The sequence below is a fragment of the Cherax quadricarinatus genome, chromosome 17 (genome assembly GCF_038502225.1).
Source record: "Cherax quadricarinatus isolate ZL_2023a chromosome 17, ASM3850222v1, whole genome shotgun sequence".
NCBI lineage: Eukaryota > Metazoa > Arthropoda > Malacostraca > Decapoda > Parastacidae > Cherax > Cherax quadricarinatus.
Genome location: NC_091308.1, coordinates 8,137,531 through 8,162,433, shown reverse-complemented (window position 1 = coordinate 8,162,433; position 24,903 = coordinate 8,137,531). Strand labels below are relative to the sequence as shown.

Below are 24,903 nucleotides of genomic sequence, written 5' to 3'. Positions count from 1 at the left end.
CAAAAGAATGCTTAACTAAATTAAAAAAAAAAGTAGTGAAAAAAGATAAACAAGGGAATGAGAATTAGATTACTAGAGTATGACGAGTTAAATTAACGAGATGTCGAACGCTATATCAACAACGTAATCGTAACTAAATTAACAAGGGATAGAAAACTAGATTAACAAGCAATATAAAACAGGTTTAACAAATAACGGGAAGCTAGATTAATAATGGATTATGTGTTAGATTAATAAGGCATTCGTAACCAGATTACCACTGAGGAGCAAACTTTATTAACGAGGGAAAAATAAAGATCGATTATCAAGGGATAAGTACTTAGACTGCCAAATGCAAATCATGTTATTCAGAGTGAAAGGAGGACTTTAAAGGTAGGTTGAAGAACAGAATAAATTTAATTAGGTAACACACGAATAAATCCAGTGAATATGATGTTGAAGGAGTAAGAACCCAGTTTAGCCTAGAAGAGTGAACGTATTAGCAAAGTGAAACTAGCTAGATTCACGAAGATGGATAGTAAGACCGAAATCACTGGATAGATGGAACCGCATAAATTGAGGATAGAAGAAAAGAATGACAAGAGAACTAAGGCCATCTGCTAAAAAAATGATAGGATTTATAATGAGAACCAAAATTAGGGACGCCAAGCCCATAATGCTTCTCTTCAAACTGCTTGCTCTCTCTAGGCTGGAATACTGTTGAACACTAACTGCCCCCTTCAAGGCAGGCGAAATTGCTGACCTGGAGAGTGTACAAAGAACTTTCACGGTACACGTAAGTACAATAAAGCACCTAAATAACTGGGAACTGATTTAGAAACATAAGAAAATAAGAAATAAGGAACATTGCAACAGGCCTATTGGCCCATGCGAGGCAGGTCCAAGTCGCCTACCGGCTTATGCCACTGACTCAACCTAGTCAGGTCAAACTCACACCCACTCGTGTATTTATCTAACCTATTTTTAAAACTACACAACGTTTTAGCTTCTATGATGGCACTCGGGAGTTTGTTTCACTCATCCACAATTTTATTGCTTGGTAATAGAGTTGTATTTGTATTCCCTGGAACGCAGGCGAGAGAGAGACATGATAATATACACTTGGAAAATCCTAGAGGGATTAGTACAAAACTTGCACTCCAAAATCTCTCCCTATGAAAGCAAAAGACTCGGCAGGAGATGTAACATTCCCCCAATAAAAAGCAGGGGCGCTACGAGTGCACTTAGAGACAACACAATAAATGTCAGGGGCCCAAGACAATTCAACTGCCTCCCAGCATACATAAGGGGGATTACCAATAGACCCCTGGCTGTCTTCAAGAAGGCACTGGACAAGCACTTGAAGTCAGTACCTAACCAGCCGGGTTGTGGTTCGTATGTCAATTTGCGTGCGGCTAGCATCAACAGCCTGGTTGATTATTATTATTATTATTATTATTATTATTATTATTATTATTATTATTATTATTATTCAGAAATAAGCGCTAAACCCATACGATCAAAACGTCGGATTAAAAAGGGACAAATTAACAAGGAGAAAAGTGACAGAATAGCATTTATGAAGGAGACAATTTAACATGAGTATTACAAGCAGATTAACATATGTATTTAAGACAGATTAACATGGATATAGAAGGTAGATTAACATATGTATAAAAACAGATTAACATGTGTGTATGTTGCAGATTAACATGTGTGTAGAAGGGCAGGTTAACATGTGTATATGAGGACAGGTTAACATGTATATTGGAGACAGATTAACTTTTGGATAGGAGACAGATTTAAATATACATTGGAGACAGATTAACGTGTGTATAAGAAACAGATTAGCATGTGTACAGAAGACAGATTAGCGTATGTATGGGATGCATATTAACATATGTATAGGGCAGATTAACACATGTATACGACACAAATTAACACGTGTATAAGATCCAGATTATTATATGTGTGTATTAGACAAATTAACATATGAATAAGACAAAGGTTAAATGAGTATAGAAAACAGATTAACATATGTAAAGCAGATTCAAAATCTAAAACAAAAATCAACATGCAGCTAAATTAACAAAGGAAAGGCGGGGAGGGGTAAATTTAACAAACAACGGGTAAGAGCGTTAGATTAACAAGGACTGGGGGTTAATTTAAAATTGACAAGGGGTAAAGATTAACAAGGGACTGAGGCTTAGATTAACAAAGGGAAGAGAGCTAGATTAACAAGAGAAGAGTACGATTAACATGGGAAAGATAGATTAATCAGGGTTAGAAAGGTTAGAATAGCAAATAACAAAGGGATTAACAAGGAGTTGAATCATAGATTAATAAGGGACAGGGAGTTAGTATAACAAGTGGTAGAAGATAAACTTAACAAGTGATAACAAGTTAACAAATAATAGATTAACTTAACAGGTGGTAGAGGGTTAGATTAACACCGGGTTGGGAATCAGATTAACGATTAATAAGGGGGTTGAAAGTTAGATTAATAAAGGGTTAGTGGAGATTAACACCAAAATGGGAGGTGGATTAACAAAGAATTGGGAGAGCGGTTAACAAGGGGTTGGGTGTTGGATTAACAAGGGTTAAGGGATTAATATAATTACAGTGTGGTAGGTAATGTTTTCACTATTGTGAGATTTAATGCTTATACACAAAAAGGTATTTGCACAGCTTTGAGAATTTATAGGATTTAAGACACGCAGCTCACAGCATTTGTGTAGCATAAGGAGAAAATTTGGGTAGCGCCACAGAGCGTTTGTATAGCAGCACGGGACACGTAGCACCACAGAGACTTTAAGTAGCACCACAGAATATGTGTATCATCAGAGAGAATTTGTGTAGCACCAGGGAAAATGAGTAGCACCAGGGAAAATGAGTAGCACCAGGGAAAATGAGTAGCACCAGGGAAAATGAGTAGCACCAGGGAAAATGAGTAGCACCAGGGAAAATGAGTAGCACCATAATAATTTCGTGTAGCACCACCCAGCACGTGTGTAGCACCACCCAGCACGTGTGTACCACCACCCAGCACGTGTGTAGCACCACCCAGCACGTGTGTAGCACCACCCAGCACGTGTGTAGCACCACCCAGCACGTGTGTAGCACCACCCTGCACGTGTGTAGCACCACCCAGCACGTGTGTAGCACCACCCTGCACGTGTGTAGCACCACCCAGCACGTGTGTACCACCACCCTGCACGTGTGTAGCACCACCCAGCACGTGTGTAGCACCACCCAGCACGTGTGTAGCACCACCCAGCACGTGTGTAGCACCACCCAGCACGTGTGTAGCACCACCCAGCACGTGTGTAGCACCACCCAGCACGTGTGTAGCACCACCCAGCACGTGTGTAGCACCACCCAGCACGTGTGTAGCACCACCCAGCACGTGTGTAGCACCACCCAGCACGTGTGTAGCACCACCCAGCACGTGTGTAGCACCACCCAGCACGTGTGTACCACCACCCAGCACGTGTGTAGCACCACCCAGCACGTGTGTACCACCACCCAGCACGTGTGTACCACCACCCAGCACGTGTGTACCACCACCCAGCACGTGTGTACCACCACCCAGCACGTGTGTAGCACCACCCAGCACGTGTGTAGCACCACCCAGCACGTGTGTACCACCACCCAGCACGTGTGTAGCACCACCCAGCACGTGTGTAGCACCACCCAGCACGTGTGTAGCACCACCCAGCACGTGTGTAGCACTTGAGGAATTTTTACAGCACACTGCGCATTTAACCAAAATATTTCTACAGTTGTGAATGTAGTGTATTTGTATAAGATGAAGGGACATTAATATAGCATGTGTTGTTATAGCATACGTTAGGGCATCTATATAACGCATAGGGATATTTTGATATCAGGTGAGCATGTACCCAGCACTGGAGACCATTGGAGGGAGGTTCGTAAAGTATTGAGAATTTACATAGCAAAGAAGGAGGATTTTAAGGTATCGCTGGGTAGGTGTTAGCACATAGGGCGTGTTTGTTTTAGTACCAAGAAACAGTATCTGCATATATCTGAGGAGAGCCTCCATCACAAATTATTTAGATGGCTGAGAGTAGGCGTACTTGCATAAAACCAGGGAATGTATTAAGTAGGCCTATATGTAAAAAAAAAAATAGATAATCTGGTATGCCTACATAACCGTGTGATTTTTTATTACAGCAGGAGTGTGTAATATTTGAGAAGCGCCAAACCCGTGTGGTAATACAACTCTCGGCATGGAAGACTGTAAAACAGAGATGCAATAAATTTTTGCTTTCGTTATAAACACATTTGTTTGGTTGCAAGGGAAAGTATATTGGATAAAGATACTAGTGTAGGCTATAGTGTAAGTACTAGTGTAGCTACAAGTCTTGGTGATACTAGTGTAAATACTAATTTAGGTAATAGTTTAGTAACTAGAGTAGGCACTGCTGTGGTACAAGTGTATATATTATGTATTTACTAATGTAAGTGCTAGTGTAGGTATTAGTGTAAGCACTTACGTAGGTACTAGTGTGGGTACTAGCGTAGGTACTAGTGTAAGCACTTATGTAAGTACTAGTGTATATACTAGAGTAGGTGCTAGTGTAGGTATTAGTGTAAGCACTTACGCAGGTACTAGTGTAGGTACTAGCGTAGGTACTAGTGTATATACTAGAGTAGGTGCTAGTGTAGGTATTAGTGTAAGCACTTACGCAGGTACTAGTGTAGGTACTAGCGTAGGTACTAGTGTATATACTAGAGTAGGTGCTAGTGTAGGTATTAGTGTAAGCACTTACGTAGGTACTAGTGTGGGTACTAGCGTAGGTACTAGTGTATATACTAGAGTAGGTGCTAGTGTAGGTATTAGTGCAGGAACTAGTACAGGTACTAGTATAGGCACCAGTACTAGTGTATGCATTAACACAGGTACTAGTTTAGGTTCTAATACACTTACTAGTGTAGGTACTAGTGAAGGCACTACAGTAATACTAGTACAGATAATAAGGTAGTTACTAGTGTCTGAGTGAGCACTCCACCAATTACAAAAGTGGTGGAGAGCTTACTGAAGCTTTGGAGTTATCCTCATATCATGACTGCCTCAGATTATTTTGTTTATTAACAGTCATTTGTATTCACACTAGCAGCTATATCTCCAAGTCCTTTCTGTGTTTAAAGGCTGATATATTTTTAAAGATCTGTTTTGGTTCAGTACATCGGCAAAAATTAGCCTCTGCCTACCAGAGGGTGTGACGGAGCGGCCATTAAATCATTACATATCGTTTCTTACTGGACCATAGCTTACCGGATTGCGCCCCTCTGGACCAAACATGATACTCTCACCCGCTAATTAGTCAAGAAGCGTTGAGTCTGAACTGCCACTTTCTGTATTGCCCAGGGAAAAGAACGCTCAAAAAAAATAAGACTTCTTAATTCGGCCTATTTGTTACAACATCCACTTATGTCTTAAGACTTCGTTTGGATATCGATTGATGTTAGGATGCATCTCATCCAGTCCACCTTTATATTTACATGTGTACCTCGTGAATGGAAGAATTTTGCATGTGTACACGTATCAATTTAGTATTAGGATGAAGTGGTCGCTATACCTGTCAGCAAAGTCGCGTAGGAGACTTTACTGACGGTTGTACTACTGATTCATGTAGAGTTTGACTTATTCTTGTGTTGCTAATAATGGTAGAATTACCAACAAAATATTACGTAAATGGACGCAGATGCAAATAATGCGACATTTTATTGTGGCAACGTTTCGCTCTTCAGGAGTTTTGACAAGCCGTTAGGTTACTTTGTGCCTGCTCAAGGCTTCTGAGTTGTTGTTGTGTATGATGACTGGCGTTCCCGAGTCTTTAATTCCTTGTATTTTTATTTTAGAGCAGATTTTTTTTTTTGTAATGAAGTATTTTGTGTATTAACTATTTTTCCTTTGTGATTTTTTATAGGTTTAATTTTTCATTTATTTTTGTTTTGTTTTCTTTAGTGTGGGAGGGAGTCGGACTCTTTTTCTTTACAACAGTAATGAGAAATATTTGTAGGACATCAAGACGTATCTTCCCATCGTCCTTATGTGATGTCATGATGTGGTCTGGTGCCCTTACGTGTCGCCACGTAAAGGGTGCCAACCCATCTCATGGCATCAAGAGGTGGGATGCCACCTCCCAATTGTTACTACAGTCAGGGAAAAGAGCTAAACACACAGGGTTCATCAGCACATCACGAATGGGAGAAAATCAAGTTTGATCTAGAAAACGGAAAATTACCTCTTATTCTTTAGATCAAGAGACCTTCACCGGCAACAAAACATTCCCTTCCCTACCACCACTACTCTCCCCTTCAAATGAAAGAAAGATGGTCAGGGTAGGTTTATCTTCATGTGTACACATACTGTGGTCTTGCCTTGCCTTTCTCCGTCCTTGCTGCATGAGAACTTTGCAAACAATTTAATCCTAAAAATGCTTTAAAAATGTTTGACCACAATGAAATATATACAGATTCTAATTTATGATGTGCCTGAAGAAAGTCAGCAGTAAGAGGCTGCCATGGTCACATGATATAAAGTCACGTCAGGGCAAGAGTAACTTTCTCTGGAGGATCATTTGAACTGAGATGTCTCCAAACTTCTGGCAAGACAGATATTAAATAAACGATAGAGAGTGTTTTCCTTTTGGGTCAATCTGTTTTGATGGGAAACAGTCGATGAAGTAAAAAGAAAGTATCCAGCTTATAAAGTTCTGGACTTACGTTAGAGTTACCAGCAGCACTTCTTATTATACAACTTAATTCTGTTAGATTTTATTCAATCTTAAGTGAATAAACAAAGTAGTCGAATCCTAGACACATCTAATACAATATTTATGTTCAAGTCATATAAACTCTATGGTTTTAAAGTCGTTCTACATAAAATTCGTCACATTCTGTATAAGGGCTAAAGTGGATGCCAACATCAGCATTCTTTGGGGATTTTTAATCAGTAAACCCTTACGTGTCAGGATTGAAATATCCATGAATGATATTTAAAAAAATTGAGTATAGAAATAATATAAAAAAAAGCTTTATGATATGGTAGTGTCAACATTAAAATTTTTGTATATAGTTCCCATCTTCTGGATTATAAAACGTGATACTTTCTTAAATATTTTTTTTAATTTATTTACAATCATCAGCTATGATCTCTACGCTAAATATAAACGTGTTTCAAGACATTAAACGAAACCTCTTGACGTTTTAAACTATCAGCCGTGTAACCCTTTGTATAGATGGGAAAAACAGATTTCTACAAATTATGTCTAAAATTGAGACATACAGATAGAACAATACACTCCCAAATTTTAGGATTAATTAATCTGGGAAAACTTTACATTCATTTGTAAAATACTGAAAACAAATAAGGAAAAAAATCGATGATAATAATAACACAATAAATTATAATAACTAGCTCCTCCCGTCCCCCTGAAAAAATTCTTCCAGTACTTCATCTTGGGAATCCCCGGTCTAGAGCCTCGAGTCTAGAGTCTAGAGTCTAGAGTCTAGAGTCTCTACAAAGAAACCTAAAGTGGGTGCTGCTCCATAAATTTTTAATTTAAAATAATAGTTTATTATTAAAATTATAATATTAATCTCTTATCAACATCCACAGTAAATTTTATGTACGGGTCGCAATTACAGAATAAAAATTTGCTCGGGCCAAACCGAAATCTTTTTATTGATAAGAAATACATTCATACCAAAAAAAAAAAAAAAAAAAAATCCCAGCAGAGTTTGACTCATAACATAGAACACAAATACTCTTACAATATGATCATGGGACATCCAGGAAGTATAAAACAATGCAGGTACATGAAGGATCGACACCATGCCCAGCCCTTCTAGGATAGGGTAGGTGCCTGAGCCAGAGCTTGCAGCTCACAAGCCTGTCATTCCTATTAGCCCCCTTGGGGCGGGGATGGCAGACCAGAGAGGCCTAGCTTGTGGCTAGGCCTGGGGACAGTTAGTCCCAAAGATGAGGAGGTACTTGTGCCTCCTCCCATTGGAGACTTAGGTCTCAGACTCTCCCTAAAGAGGGAGCCAAGGCCGGGCCACCACTTGGAAAAGGCCCGGGCCGGGAGAATACCGGCTAATCTTTAATAATAATAATAAGCTACATGAAAACATGATTTATTCCCAAAATATACTTATAGATGAACCTCTTACATATGTAACCTTAATAAGATAATCGATTATGTTAGCGGTGCACTAATGCAATAAGAGAGATCATTTTATTTGCTTCTTTGAGGCTCGTCCACAACACTGAACTTAAAGAGATGGAATGAAAATTGGAAATTTCTGCGGGTTTCTATACATGAGTGTTTAAATGTTTCTTTGATTGTCCTTGAAGTATTATTATTATAAAAAAAGAAGCGCGAAACCTACAAGGGTCGATTATCCTTGAATCTTCCTGCCACACCTGGCATCCTCTCTCGCCGTACCCTTTAGCAACCACTGGGTTAGACCCTAGGGAAAATAAGGGGACGTATGTTATTGCATTCTAGGAGAACTCTGATGTGATCCATGATCCATGTTACCAATAAACGACTTTCCGTACAACCCTAATAGGAACAAAAGCAATCTTATCAAGGTTAGCCTCGACACTTTTGTTGATCAACGCACTCTACTACCCTAGACAAGATTTTAACCAGATATTGTTATCTAGAAAAGGATGACACTTACCTCACACCGTTTATCTTAACTCTTCTAAGATTTGTTCAGAAGTGGGAGGACATTCGAAAAACAATGTCAATGGATTGAGTACATCTTTGGTTTTCAGATGTTCTTCTTAATTTAGATTAGGTTATGCTGCGTAAATTCACCAGAGTAAAACAGTTTTAACAAAGAGTAACAAGAAAAAAACAGTTTTAACAAAGAGTAACAAGAAAAAAACAGTTTTAACAAAGAGTAACAAGAGTAAAACAGTTTTAACAAAGAGTAACAAGAGTAAAACAGTTTTAACAAAGAGTAACAAGAGTAAAACAGTTTTAACAAAGAGTAACAAGAGTAAAACAGTTTTAACAAAGAGTAACAAGAGTAAAACAGTTTTAACAAAGAGTAACAAGAGTAAAACAGTTTTAACAAAGAGTAACAAGAGTAACAAGAAAAAAACAGTTTTTAACAAGAGTAAAACAGTTTTAACAAAGAGTAACAAGAAAAAAACAGTTTTAACAAAGAGTAACAAGAGTAAAACAGTTTTAACAAAGAGTAACAAGAAAAAACAGTTTTAACAAAGAGTAACAAGAGTAAAACAGTTTTAACAAAGAGTAACAAGAGTAAAACAGTTTTAACAAAGAGTAACAAGAAAAAAAAAATCCAACTAGGTAGTATGTTACTTTGTATTACCTGGAGTTTACCTGGAGAGAGTTCCGGGGGTCAACGCCCCCGCGGCCCGGTCTGTGACCAGGCCTCCTGGTGGATCAGAGCCTGATCAACCAGGCTGTTGCTGCTGGCTGCACGCAAACCAACGTACGAGCCACAGCCCGGCTGGTCAGGAACCGACTTTAGGTGCTTGTCCAGTGCCAGCTTGAAGACTGCCAGGGGTCTGTTGGTAATCCCCCTTATGTGTGCTGGGAGGCAGTTGAACAGTCTCGGGCCCCTGACACTTATTGTATGGTCTCTTAACGTGCTAGTGACACCCCTGCTTTTCATTGGGGGGATGTTGCATCGTCTGCCAAGTCTTTTGCTTTCGTAGTGAGTGATTTTCGTGTGCAAGTTCGGTACTAGTCCCTCTAGGATTTTCCAGGTGTTTATAATCATGTACCTCTCCCTCCTGCGTTCCAGGGAATACAGGTTTAGGAACCTCAAGCTCTCCCAGTAATTGAGGTGTTTTATCTCCGTTATGCGCGCCGTGAAGGTTCTCTGTACATTTTCTAGGTCAGCAATTTCACCTGCCTTGAAAGGTGCTGTTAGTGTGCAGCAATATTCCAGCCTAGATAGAACAAGTGACCTGAAGAGTGTCATCATTGGCTTGGCCTCCCTAGTTTTGAAGGTTCTCATTATCCATCCTGTCATTTTTCTAGCAGATGCGATTGATACAATGTTATGGTCCTTGAAGGTGAGATCCTCCGACATGATCACTCCCAGGTCTTTGACGTTGGTGTTTCGCTCTATTTTGTGGCCAGAATTTGTTTTGTACTCTGATGAAGATTTAATTTCCTCGTGTTTACCATATCTGAGTAATTGAAATTTCTCATCGTTGAACTTCATATTGTTTTCTGCAGCCCACTGAAAGATTTGGTTGATGTCCGCCTGGAGCCTTGCAGTGTCTGCAATGGAAGACACTGTCATGCAGATTCGGGTGTCATCTGCAAAGGAAGACACGGAGCTGTGGCTGACATCCTTGTCTATGTCGGATATGAGGATGAGGAACAAGATGGGAGCGAGTACTGTGCCTTGTGGAACAGAGCTTTTCACCGTAGCTGCCTCGGACTTTACTCTGTTGACGACTACTCTCTGTGTTCTGTTAGTGAGGAAACTATAGATCCATCGACCGACTTTTCCTGTTATTCCTTTAGCACGCATTTTGTGCGCTATTACGCAATGGTCACACTTGTCGAAGGCTTTTGCAAAGTCTGTATATATTACATCTGCATTCTTTTTGTCTTCTAGTGCATTTAGGACCTTGTCGTAGTAATCCAATAGTTGAGACAGACAGGAGCGACCTGTTCTAAACCCATGTTGCCCTGGGTTGTGTAACTGATGGGTTTCTAGATGGGTGGTGATCTTGCTTCTTAGGACCCTTTCAAAGATTTTTATGATATGGGATGTTAGTGCTATTGGTCTGTAGTTCTTTGCTGTTGCTTTACTGCCCCCTTTGTGGAGTGGGGCTATGTCTGTTGTTTTTAGTAACTGTGGGACGACCCCCGTGTCCATGCTCCCTCTCCATAGGATGGAAAAGGCAGTTCTTGATGAACACGGAGTTCCATGAGTCTGGCCCTGGGGCCGGGAAAACACTGAAGACACTTGATGAAAGAGGATGACGATAAATGAAAGATAACTTCATTAGTAAACATGGCTTCACACACGACATCTTAATCGTTCAAAATTTACGTTTTCTTACGAGGAGTGATTAATTACTATACTAAGGCAGCAACGCCTCTAGCATCAGTCATAAAAAGAGTGCCATAAAATACGGCGACCTTGAACATCGCTGCGGCCTCGTTCCAGCAAACACGCAGGCCATCATGTTACTCACAGTAATGAACTTAAAGGATAAACTCATTGGAGACTACAGTGACCCAAGAGCTATTTGTTTATCTCTGAAGAGCTAAATATGTTTATGAATAGGTTCTGTATATGTATTTGTATATTTATATGTGTATGAATATGCTTATATATATATATATATATATATATATATATATATATATATATATATATATATATATATATATATATATATATTTTCAGGATATAGGTATCAAATAAAATGAAAATGCTTCTTCAGTTTAGCTTCAAAGTTAGAGATTCTAATTTGCTATTTGTAAGGCAGGAATTGTGATATCAAATTTCATATGATAGCCTGCTGTTATTTAACTACAGCATATATATATATATATATATATATATATATATATATATATATATATATATATATATATATATATATATATATATATATATATATATATCTGTGTGTGTGTGTGTGTGTGTGTGTGTGTGTGTGGAAAACACCAAAAAACGAGAAGTTAAGTTATGTTGCCTAAGGTTCATTTGTTTATCATCAGACCAGAGAAGATTAAGGAACCGCTCAGGATGAAATAATTCCCAAAGTCGCAACAGTAATACCTCAGACTCAAAATTACCTCACCCGGACACACAAGTCAACAAAAAAAAAAGTGGAATTAAAAGATGCTTTAGTGTCTTAGATAATTATTAAAAACAAATTAAATTCGTCGATACATAAAGGTCACACAGCGTCAGGGGATTAGAAAGTAATCAAGTTTGACCCAAGAAACGGGAGGTTAGCACCAATTCCTTGTATCAAGAGCCGTTCACCACCCTCAAGACAACCACTCGACAGTCTAAGCTTCCTAAGCTTCTTCGAAAAACGTTTAAAACATGTACGTGCCGCTCACCAGCTGACACTGTTGCACTAGGAATCAATTTCTACAGATAATGCTAAAACAGGTATTACCAAAGAGGGACGTTTGGTGAATTTTATTAAAATGAGAATTTGTCTTTCACTTTGATTAATGGAAATTTCAATTTGATTATTTTATATTATTGTTTTCCATGTAATAACTACAGAGTGTCTCTTCCGATCGGCTTGAAATCCTAAACTCTGGTGAATCTTTATTAGAACTTATTTCTGTATTAATTTTGGGATATGTGGTGATCTGAAATTTTTAAAGCATTTTTAATTAATCTGATTTTCTTAAAAAAAAGTAAAAAAAATAATTCCTTATGAAATTATATATAATTTGAAAAAAAAAAACATCGTTTTCTTAGAGTTTTTTAAATTTAATAAGGGAAGACTTATCTATTTTCAGGATATAGGTATCAAATAAAATGAAAATGCTTCTTCAGTTTAGCTTCAAAGTTAGAGATTCTAATTTGCTATTTGTAAGGCAGGAATTGTGATATCAAATTTCATATGATAGCCTGCTGTTATTTAACTACAACATGTATGCTATTTAATGCTATTTAATGTAGTTAAATAGCAGCAGTGTTGTTATTTAACTACATTAGAAACGTATGCCGCACTTGGCACTATTCCAATCGCGGGCACTGAGGTAGAGAGTGCTGGGGTTAGACAACACGTGGATTCCTTTCTCGAATCGTATGGCGACCTAAATGCACATAGTTATTTTTATTTAATTTCACGATTAACTCCAGAGATAAGTAATATGAGACGTCTTTAAATTGTGCAGTGTATTTCTGTTGGCTCACATGTACATAAAAGTCACGGCGGCCTGATACTAGACCAATGACCATCTGTGACATACGACACACTGAGAACCACAATGATCACTCACAACAGTGATGCCATACACTGAGGACTACAACGATTACTCACAACTGTGACACCACACACTGAGGACTACAACGATCACTCATAACAGTGACACCATACATTGACGACCACAGTGATCACTTACAATAGTGATACACCTTACAGTGAGGACCACAGTGATCACTTACACCAGTGACACCATATACTGAGGACTACGGTGATCATTCATATCAGTGACCATAGACACATTGCCCAATGGTGTACGTCAGACAGAAAGAGAGATTCAATCAATTCGGAAAGAAGCCAAGATGATACAAAATGTGGTTATTATTATTATTATAGTTATTATTATTTTTATTATTATTATTACAATTATTATTATTAATCTTTGTTGTTGTAGTGGTGGTTGTGGTGATAACTATTGTTGTTTTTGTGTTTGGTATTGTTGTCGTTGTTTTTCTTGTTTTGTTGTTGTTAACAGAGAGTGGAGATACACTCAACGAGAATAAATCTGACAGTTAGATGAATCACATTTTCATTCCAATGTCAGAGTCACAGCTTTCCTTTCTAAGCCAAAGTCATATACTGACGTTGATCAGGAGGATGTGGCACATTTGTGACATGTTTTAGGAACGTACTAACTTTCATGCGACATTTTTCAGACAACGTAGAATCACGAAATTAATCAATTGAAACATACAAGAAATTTAGCTATTGATGTGATGATCCTCATTGTTTATATATGCAGGAAACAGTAATGTTAAATTGGTAATACAAGATAGTGGAAAGCAGCTCCTGGGTCTGTGCTAGTTCAGTGCATGTCCAGAGTTTTGTAAATGTAAGAGCAGTAAGTTGGACTCCTCCTGTGTAATCCTTAAAGTATCATCGTGTTGTTTAAGGCTGTCCTCGAGCGTCTTACATATATATATATATATATATATATATATATATATATATATATATATATATATATATATATATATATATATATATATATATATATATATATATCCTATATACATGCTTCTATGTCTTTTGTGTACAGGAAACAACAATTCCTATTGCTATATCTGCGGATTTTTTTATCAAAATTTGTTTGCTTATATTCTATACGACAGTTGTTACATTAAAAAAATATTATATAGTACGAGTAAAATTCTCATTGTGATGCAAAATTAAAACATTTTTGTGTATAATATACTTCGTGGTCTGTTTCAGAGTCTACAAAAAAGGTAACGAAAGTCAAATGTTTATAGGATAATGTGTTGGTCGTTCCATAAAATATTTTTTGTTTACTATTAAGCACTGATTGTGAAATTACCTTTATTAATGTAAACACTGTCAACAAATGTTGATAATAAAAATCTCCTTAACCTTTAAGTGCCTATTCTGTTCACTATAAGAAATGTGAAAGCATTTACCTAAGATAGGCAACCATACAATTAAAATAATTCTGTTTTGTCTTAAGTGATTCTTTTGACTTTATCTCTGACCTAATGGTCAGCTAATGACAGCGCCTGAAACCTGGTCAACACAACATAACTTACCTCTAAATCGGTGGAGCTTAATGCATTCAGTTTTGACTGGTGAATATGGAGAGTTATTTATTGATATTTCGTATCGCTTTCAGAATTATGTGGATGAATTAGGATGGGTGAGGAAGAGAGAGTGGTGAGGTTGCAGCAAGGTTTAAGGATGTGTATATTATGTATGGTTGGGAGATAGGTATGGGTAGCAATTGTTGAAGGGACCTAGAAACATGAAAATAATATATAATCTAGCGGAAAAGGCTTATTGAGCGAGGAGTAAGCCCAGAATAACGTATGTGAGAGCCCAGCATCGTGTCACAACTTACTCTCTCCAGCTCTTTCTCCATATCCCTGTCCTCCTTTAAGGGTGAGACTGAGGAGAAAATCTTTGGGTCGGACATTTGTCGTCGGTGTCCCCGCCTGCGATGGTTCCTAGGAGAGGTGTTGGCCGACCCAGTGGTATTGCTCGTGCCAGAAGTCATGCCCAGACGACGTTGAATTTCCATTCTATAAATCGAAACAAAATAACGCATGCATATTATAATGGTACACACTGCCGTCTCTGGAAGCCGAGCTAAATCACTACTTTCCTTGAAGTTACAAGTTCACTCAATTCTGAGCAGTATGAGAAGCATACATATAAGTGTTTTCCTGATTCGGCATTGTGCTGAAAGTCAATTCGCACACTGAGACAAGCAGTTTTGTTTAGTAATGAGTTTAATAAATAAGCCTCAACACAAAATAACATTGCATATTTGTCATTATATGAAGTCTGAATCGGCCTCTAATGTCTCAGTTGCGGGTCAACTTTCGAGTTTAGCTTGCAAGCACGAGTGACAGGGGACCAAGCACGACTGAAAGGGGGACCAAGCATGCTTCATCAGAGTTGTCTCCAAGCCTCAGCTCGTCTTGCTAGTCGAATTATAGCAGCCGATAGAGACTGGTAATGAAACAGCTTGGCGAGGAGATTCATAAGCGTGGCATTTCAGAGCAATGGGCAAAGGACCAGTTTAGTCACTATGTTGTTAGTTTGGTCCTTCCAAATCGAAGCCAATTATCTATGTATAGTTACTACTTAATTAACTACCGGCAAACTAAATAAGGAGGGGCAGCCAAACTGGTCATTTCCCGGGCAGGGTTAAACAAACCTCTGCTTGAGCGATAGCGATCCTGAGTAACTGGAGGAAGCAAGGCGGTCCAGCTCGCGTCGGAGGCGGCCCTCGCGTTCCTTGTCCTTCTCGGTGAGGGCTCGCCGGCGGTCTTCGTGAAGCCGCAGCAACTCCGCTTCCAGCATCGCCCGCCGGTCCGTGGTTGTCGACTTGAGTTCCTCCTGCAGTTGCTCCTTCAGGTTCTGCATGTATTCAGGGAGCTGGCGGGACCGATACAAATGGCCTGAGCATTCCGGCATGCAGTCCAGGTAGCTCACGATACTAAATAACTCAACCCTCTAGTTGTCACATAACAAAATCCCTTTTATAACATGCTAAAATATGTCCTGTATTCATTAACTGGAAGATTATTTATGTATGTTTAACGTGCACACTGCAAAGCCAAATAAAACAAAATCTAATTAAAATGTATTTTTCTTATTTTCAGGGTCATTAAAAAGAACTGGTCTAGTCTACATTCAAACCACCGAGTGTTGTGGATTCCAACCCACAAATGGCAGGCACAGGACGAGAAAATTTCAAAACATCCTATCTTCTGGCACGAACTTGTCAAGCTTAAAACCTTTATGGAAACACTATGTAAGAGCCAATGTCCTTACCTCAACCTTAGACGATTTATTTTTCATATATCTGTTCAGAAAATGCTCTCTGGACTTCATATGTAAGGTACACACAACGATATGTGTATTTAGATAAACAATATTTTTCACCAGTGCTTACCAGCATATTACAGAAATATCAAAAGTAAAATATAGCCAAAAAATGAGAAAAAATAGCATATAAAAACCTCATTTGGGAAGATGCAAAATTACACACTTAATGCATAAATCAGACATTAACGAAAACATTTGTACATATTATTAGAAGATGATTTTATCACACTTTACAGTTACACGTAACACACAATACAAAAGGTAAAATACACGAGGCGCATCCTGTTTAACAAGAAACAAAAGAATCACTAGATTATGGGATTACAGTGTATGCATGAAGCTTCAGAGAAAATCAGGAATGTGATTTACAGCTTCATCAGTACCAAAGAATAAGAGGGATCTGCCTCAGGGCAGAGCAGCACAAGCTGTCTGTTTCGAAGAAGGGACGAGAGTCCCAAGAAACTACCAACCATCTTTCTAATGTTCTCTGTAGTTGCTTGCAATCGTGCTCGCTTGCACTCACACCCGCCAGCACCCATGTATACACGCAAGCGCACAACCAACGTCTTCACAAGTTAATCACTACAGGACAACTGCCAGAGGTGTGGATGATACGAAATGTAGTCTCAGTAGTTAAGAAAGAGGAAAGGCAAATAGCAGGCCGGTATTCTGACATACACAGTATGTCAAGTTATGCAGATTATTAGAAGAGGGGTGAAACACCCAGAAAAGAGCGCGTTCATAAAAAATAACCATCATGGCTTTAGAGATATCCGGTAAATCTTGTCTCATGAATCTATTAGAGTTCTATGAAAAGGTAACAGAAATGAGGCATGAAAAGAGAGAGAGAGAGGGTTGGGTGAACTGCATATTATGGGACTGTAACAAAACTTTTGACACAGTACCGTACAGGAGACAGGGTCAAAATGTACAGGAAAAGGCAGAAATAACAGAAAAGGCACTACAACGGATCAAGGAATACTTAACAGGAGGGATACAAAGCGTTATTGTCCTAGAAAAAATGTTTGAATGAGCGCATGTGACAAGCGGGGTTCCACAAGGATCAGTACTGGGATTGTAACTACTTCCGGTGTACGTGAACAACATGACAGAAGGGATACCTCCGACTCTAGTAGAAGGCATCCGTTTTCGCAGAAGATGTGAAACTGATGAAGAGAATACAAACAGGTTAGGGCTTGGAAAAACTGCAAATGAACCTAAAAAGGCTAGCCGGGTCTGACAAATGGCTATTAGAATTTAATCCCAATATTTGCAAAGTATGAATGGCGAGTACGTGCATAGAAGACTGCAAACATAATACAGGCATGGGGAGGGACAATGGCTGCAAACCTCACATAAGACGAAGGACTCTGGGGTAAGCATTTTATCGAACATATCGATTGAAGAACACATCAAGCGAATATGTGCTGCAGCAAACGCACGTCTGGAAAATCTAATGTGAGCTTTCAGGAACATAAGCAAGGAGCTATTCACGACACTATATACGACATATGTCAGAACAGTACTGGAGTATGCAGCACCAGAATGGAACTCACACCTGCTCAAGCATGTCAGCAACTGGAGAAAGTGCAGAAGTTTGCAATGAAACTTGTCACAGAGCTTGGTGGTATCAGATATAAAGAAAGACTAAGGCAGAAAAACCTGATGACATTAGAATGCTGAATGGTGAGGGATGTTACGATACTGAAAGAGAAGTGATATGGTGAACAGAGATAGAGTGTTTGAGATGCGAAAAACAAGAACACGAGAGCACAGTTGAAAATTGAAAACACAGATGAGTCACAGGTATGTTCGGGAGTATTTCTTCAGCCTCGGAGTTGTCAGAAAATGGGACGACATTAACAATGGAGTGACAGAGGCAGGGTCCATAAATAGCTTTAAGAATAAGTATCATGAGAGTGAAACCAGTAGCGGCCAACAGAGAGGCGGGGACAGGAACCTGGATTAAGCCTTGCAGCCACAAGTAGGTGAATACAATGAGGTGAACACACGAACACACATAGAAAAAATGAACCTTTGTTGTTTAAGAAGGTTTAAACTAAAGAACTTAGGCTCGTGGACATTATTGCCGTGTTCCTACATTATGCCTACTGCAATATGTCCACTAGCCTATGCTAGACAACTGTTCACAGCTTAACAATCTCACTCTCTCTATAGAGAGAGACAGAGAGAGAGAGAGAGAGAGAGAGAGAGAGAGAGAGAGATCACGGACTGACGAGTTCCTTGGGAAACGGAGTCTTATAGATGATAACCAGCACTGCTACTGCTTGAAACATCATCTATGCATGACTAGTTCAGGAGTTAACTTGCTGCATCATCAGGCACTCTACAAAATTATCAAAATCAACTATAAGAACCAGATCTAAACATACGTTAAATACGAAATCAAGGTAAGTAAAAGACAAGCATAATGCATGAAGAATAAAAAATAAAACTAAAGACAAAGTAACTCTACTGACCGTTCATCATTACACGGGGAAGACTTAGTCTCTAATGGTGTAGAAAGACCACTGTTGCTAGCTCAGTGATATTGGATCGACTGGCCAACACAGTGAATGATTTCATGTTTATAGTGTGGTCTGTGGCTTCACAATGTTGGCGTATGGCACAAAATGGTTTTTTTTTCAATTGCCTATGTCTTCTAATAAATCTGCCCAAGAGTTAAAAAATGGTTTTCATCTTCCATATATATATATATATATATATATATATATATATATATATATATATATATATATATATATATATATATATATATATATATATATATATATATATATATATATATATATATATGTATATATATATTAATAAACAGAAGAACTGATGGGCCTGCAAGCGTAGTAGGCTCAACGCTGTGCCCTGTGCCACGAAGCTTGCTATTACATGATTTTACAGACAGCATTTTGTGACGTATTTGTTTCAGTCATCAACTGGTACCCTATCGTTTCACACCACAGGCCCAAAGGTTTTCAAGGTACATCTATTACCATACCAAGAATAGTCACATAGTCCATAAACCCAAGATAAGTCGTTACGAAGGGTTGTTAGTGAATAAAATGAATAGACGGAGACTTGAGCTACGTTGTTTACATGTAGCCTAACACTGTTACCACTCACCCACCGAGCTCTCGATAAGATAATTTCACAAACTGCACTGTTGTTGCATATTTGTATCTGCGACATCAACTGTTATCATGGATTATTTATTCTTATCCTCCTCAAAGTCGTATTGGCCATAAACTCAAGTCATAATGAACGACTGTTAATGAATAAACATAATACCGGACAGGGACTCGAACCAATGTTCTTTTATGTAGCAGGTCCAACACTATTATTACTCAGCCATTGAGCTTTGCAATAGGTAAATTTTAGACACAGCACTTTTATGATTTGTTTGTATCTGTGACCCTTCAGTACGAGCTTGTATGAAACAACTAGTCTCATACCCCTTGAAAGTCAAATAGTCTGATAAGTCCATATACCCTAAATAAGTCATTATAAAGGACCGTCAATGAGAGAGCCATTTGGGGTCACAGTTGATACCGCTGGTATAAACATGTCACAGAAGACCTGCTTGTAAAATCATCGTAATGTAAGGTCGGTCGCTGAGCCGTAGAAGTGTTGGGTATGCTACATAAAATGACCACTTTTCTAATCCCCCTCGCTTTCTTCCGTTTATTCATTGACGGTTCCTTAACTATCTATTCACAAGATTGAGGAGGGGTTATTGAAGTGGTCTAGACATTTAGAGAGGATGGAAGAAGGGTTAAGGGTCGTCTTAGGAAAGGTTGGAGGGAAGGGTAAAGGAGGTTTTTGTACGCGAGGGGCTTGGACATCCAACAGGTGTGTGCGAGAGTGTTGAGTGAAGGAAAAATGGTTTTTATGACTTGACATGCTATTGGAAAGTGAACAAAGTGACATGAAGTTATTCAGGAAACCAATTGAGTCCTGGAGGTGGAAAGTGCAATGCTTGATGGAGTGGTACGGCTGTTGCAGTTTGTAGTGTCATCTGAGCAGTGTGGTCGGCACGCTTCTGGCAAGAGTGATAGTGTCAGTGATTTTTTTTTTACGGGTCACCTTAACTCCGTGGGAGATAATATATGTCTAACATTTTTGATAGCTTTATTAATAAAGTATAGGAAGGACCAAATATATACACTCATCCAAATTACGTAGGTTAGGTGTTGACATTAATAATTTCTTGGCACCTGGAATGAATATTTTTAACTGTTCTAATCGCACATTGACTTTCGTAGAGACAGGTCTGAAGTATTGTCTTCATAATATTAAAAATTATTTCGTATCTCATTTTATAACGTTTTTAAAGTTACTTAATAATAATTTTGACTTTGACTTTTTTATTCTCAAGCTGGAAAGTTTTAATTTTTGGAAGGTTTCTTTAAACACATTGCGTTTTCTGTGAATTAATTCTGACTTAAATAATTTAAATTAAGTTTTCACTTAAGAGGAATCCATCACCCTGAAAAGTTTGTCTTCGGATAAAAACATTACTATTATAAATCCTGATAAAGGAGATGGTTTAGTGATATTAAACAGAAGTGATTACTTCAGGAAAATGGAACTTATGTTAGACGATACAACTGAATTTAACAAACACGCTGAAGATCCCTTTTCACGTGATGCTAAATGTGAAAACAAAATAGGCTTCTTACAAAATTAATATCCAGTAATGTTATCAGCGCAGCCTTACACACCCGGATGGTGGCATCATGTAGGGGCTGCCCGATGTTCATACTAACTCAGTTCCACTCACCCAGTCTTTTAATTGGAATTTATCTAAATATCTTACTACAATTGTGTTACCAGTCACTTCTGATGTTTATACTGTTAAAGATTCTTTTACGTTTACAAAAGAATTATGTAAGATTAAATTACTTAACTTTATCATGGTTTCCTGAGACGTGGAATCTTTGTTCTCCAATATTCCTCTCGTTGAAACGATAAATATATACAAAGATCAGCTATTTCAGGATACTAATAAATTAAATACTTTAAACAAACTCCAATTTCATAAATTGTCATTAGGAATATATGATTATTTATTCATGCTTAACAACTGTATGTGTACACAAGGAGAATGCCTTTTTTTGAGTTTTCATAAGAAAAACTAGCATAATAATTGTCCAGCACATACGAAAAAACCACTGCTGCATGGAAAATATTTAAATGATTCCTTTAAATTTTCAAGTCTCGTGAACATGTCCAGTTATTCTTTGGTTATCTGAATGATCAACATCCCAATACAAAATTTATTTATAAAATAGAAAAAGATTGTAAATTAGTATCTTTCTTGAATATTTTAATTGGAAGAACTGAGAATGTGTTCACAACATCAATTTATAAAAAAGCAAAAGCCTACATTTACTGGCCTGACATCTAAATTTTCCTCTATTATATACAAACAGAGTTTAAACGTAATTTAATAACAACTCTTGTAACTATGGCTAACCAGATAAGTTCAAACTTAAGCTTCCATCTAGAATTACAATTTAGATCAGTGTTAGGACAATGTTTTTCCACGTAATTTTGTTTATACATTGGTAAACAACTGAACAAACTTTCAATGTCATCAAAGATCCTTTGACTACAGTAGAAGTAGTAAATACATATGTTGTCCTACCAGTCATCGGAAATTTTAATTACGATATTTAAGGACCTGCCTCGTATATTAAGGACCTGCCTCGTATGGGCCAGTAGGCCTTCTGCAGTGTTCCTACATTCTTATGTTCTTATGTTCTTATAAGTATGTTAAATAAATTATTTTAGAAATTTTATCTACGATGTTCTCCTCGTTATATCATTAGGAATGGCTGCACTTTACATAGGCTTTTTATGCTGAAAAATTCATTTCCTCACAGCTTACAGTCATCTATTGCATATCAATATGCGTGTACGAGATATAAGTCTCAATACATTTGTAAGATGACTAGGCAGCTTAGGCCTAAACTGCTGAACATGGAGGTAAATCTTTTGGAAAGGATGAATTGTTAGGTAAGCCTTCATACTCAGCGATTCGTGAACCAGAGCACTTGCAAAACCACCTTATAAACGAGGTGTCTTTTTAAGTTTTAGATATAACCCTAATTTGTAAAGGGGTGGACCAGTAAGCCAGCGGAAGGCCTCGGTCAGAAGATTAAAAGCTCCAGTGGCGGGTTATCATATGACTAAGACCCGCGTCCGGAAACACTTATCCTGTTTCCTGACGAATCTTACCTAACTTGAAGTGTTAGTTGCCCTTCAGACAGGTAAGTGACATGGTAGTTCTTTGTATCTACCAACTTATGCTTAAGGTAGGCATTTATGAGAGCTCCTGCGAGCTTTTGTGTTTTTAATTACAAGGAAATTTTATTGTTAACTTTTGATTTGTAAAATTTTAAATGGATCTTTAAAAAGAAATTTCATACTTCTTTAAACTTGAAATTCTGCATTTTTTGTAGAGATGAAGAGAATAGAAAGTCTCGAAATGTCAAAAAAATGGCTTTATTTGCCCTATTATAGGTTCTACTGTTATATATATAACTGTAGTGTGAGCGAGCCTCTGGCAAGACAGTGATGGAGTGAATGATGATGAAAGTTTTTCTTTTTTGGACCACCCTACCTTGGTGGGAAACGGCCGATGTGTTACTAATATATATATATATATATATATATATATATATATATATATATATATATATATATATATATATATATATATATATATATATATATATATATATATATATATATATATATATATATATATATATATATATATATATATATATATATATATATATATATATATATATATATATATATATATATATATATATATATATATATATATATATATATATATATATATATATATATATATATATATATATATATATATATATATATATATATATATATATACACACATTTATGCAGCCCAACATTCATATGTCACACCTAATATATCGATATGTTAGCATCATGACAGCCATCTTCACATTCCTGTTTTGTCAACAATAGTGAGCCCTATCCAGCAACAACACAGAAGATTCAAGAATAATTATTCGAAAATATTGGTGTACAACTTAATCAGAGACTTGAGAAGCATAAACAAATTCGGGCAGCACAATATTACTGTAACACGATGTGTAGCACCACAGTTTTCTTAACCATGAAACTACAGAGGGTCATAAATAAGATAGTTGGCATATTGAGCATCAGGAAAATTATGTTCCTCTACAAAAAAATATAGCGTAGAATAAAGAATTTTTTTTATTATCAAGGATCTGCACTTGATACTTATTTTACAATGTGACTAGCAAGAATGTTATTAATTATCTTAGTAAGGAGATCGATGTATATGAATGGTTCAGAGAACCGACAAGTTGATAAATTAGACACATATGCAACACTTGGGTATCCTTATTGAGGAAACGTTTCGCCACACAGTGGTTTCATCAGTCCATACAAAGAAGAATGGTGAAGAACAGGAGGAGTTTGCGGTAATCAGTCCTTCAGCCTTGAGTCGATGTGGTCAGTCCATCATCGACTCAAGGCTGAGGGACTGATTACCTCATACTCCTCCTGTTATTCACCATTCTTCTTTATATGGACTGATGAAGCCATTGTGTGGCTAAACGTTTCCTCAGTAAAGATACCCAAGTGTTGCATATGTGTCTAATTTATCAAGGCGATCGATAATGAAAAGGAAGCGGGACTAAGGTATAATATGTGAATTATCTCAGCGCTGCCACCAGTAAAACTGGATCGACTAGAGCGTCATCACATTCAGTGATGAATATAAAAAATAACGAACTGCCACCTGATAACGAACTGCCACCTGATCGACTTCGTTTATTCCACCCTCGTTTATTCCGTCCTCTCCTTACTTTATCTTCCTTCTTGAGTGTTCGAGGTCGCACTCTTGTTGACCCTGAGGCAACTTGTCTAGAGAGGACCAGTAACTGTCCCGTAATATTCAAATTCAAATTCAAATTCAAAGTTTATTCTCTATAAGGATTACAATGCTGAGTTTACAGAATTTGGTTATTGTGTGGTTTACATGTAGTAAAATAATAATTACAGAGTGTACCACTAGAACACCTAGCATGGCTAGGAAAAACTTGAAGTTTCCTGTCCAAGTTTATCGGTAAATAGTAATTAAAAACGATCTATGAAGCAAATGAATAAAATTACAAGTTGATTGTTTGTAACCGTAAAAATACAGTGCAAACTCCAAGTCCATATTCCAGTTTGAATTATAATAGCATAAATTTTACTACAATGCTTAAGGCATAAATATGATTTTTCCTCACTTATGAAGCCACGACTCCTTATTGCTGCTTTGTAACATCAAATGTTAACATTTTAATTACTAGGTACAAGAAATTCTCACTAGTTTGAGGTGAAGCTTGAAACGATACGATGCAACTGAATACAAGATACAGAATGATAAGCTACGATATTCTAGATTCACTCTGCTTTAACAATATACGGCACTCACTTAACATAGTACGGTATTCACTCTAATACAGCATGCAGCATTCTCCCTGCAG

General features: G+C 37.6%; 1 protein-coding gene across 14 annotated transcripts in view; it reads right to left on the bottom strand.

Annotated features, from left to right (window-relative positions):
* LOC128686427 (histone-lysine N-methyltransferase 2D) overlaps nucleotides 1-24,903 on the bottom strand; it is a 632,197-nt gene that overhangs the window by 24,149 nt on the left and 583,145 nt on the right. For 12 of the 14 annotated variants that reach the window (XM_070085782.1, XM_070085776.1, XM_070085779.1 and 9 more), the window contains 2 exons: nucleotides 15,651-15,871; nucleotides 14,829-15,009 (listed from right to left, as the gene is read on the bottom strand). The exons of 1 other annotated variant lie outside the window; for it this stretch is intronic. In XM_070085782.1, the coding sequence (XP_069941883.1) occupies nucleotides 14,829-15,009; nucleotides 15,651-15,871 (402 nt within the window). The remainder of the gene's footprint in view (nucleotides 1-14,828; nucleotides 15,010-15,650; nucleotides 15,872-24,903) is intronic. One more of the 14 variants, XM_070085781.1, reaches the window with a different exon arrangement.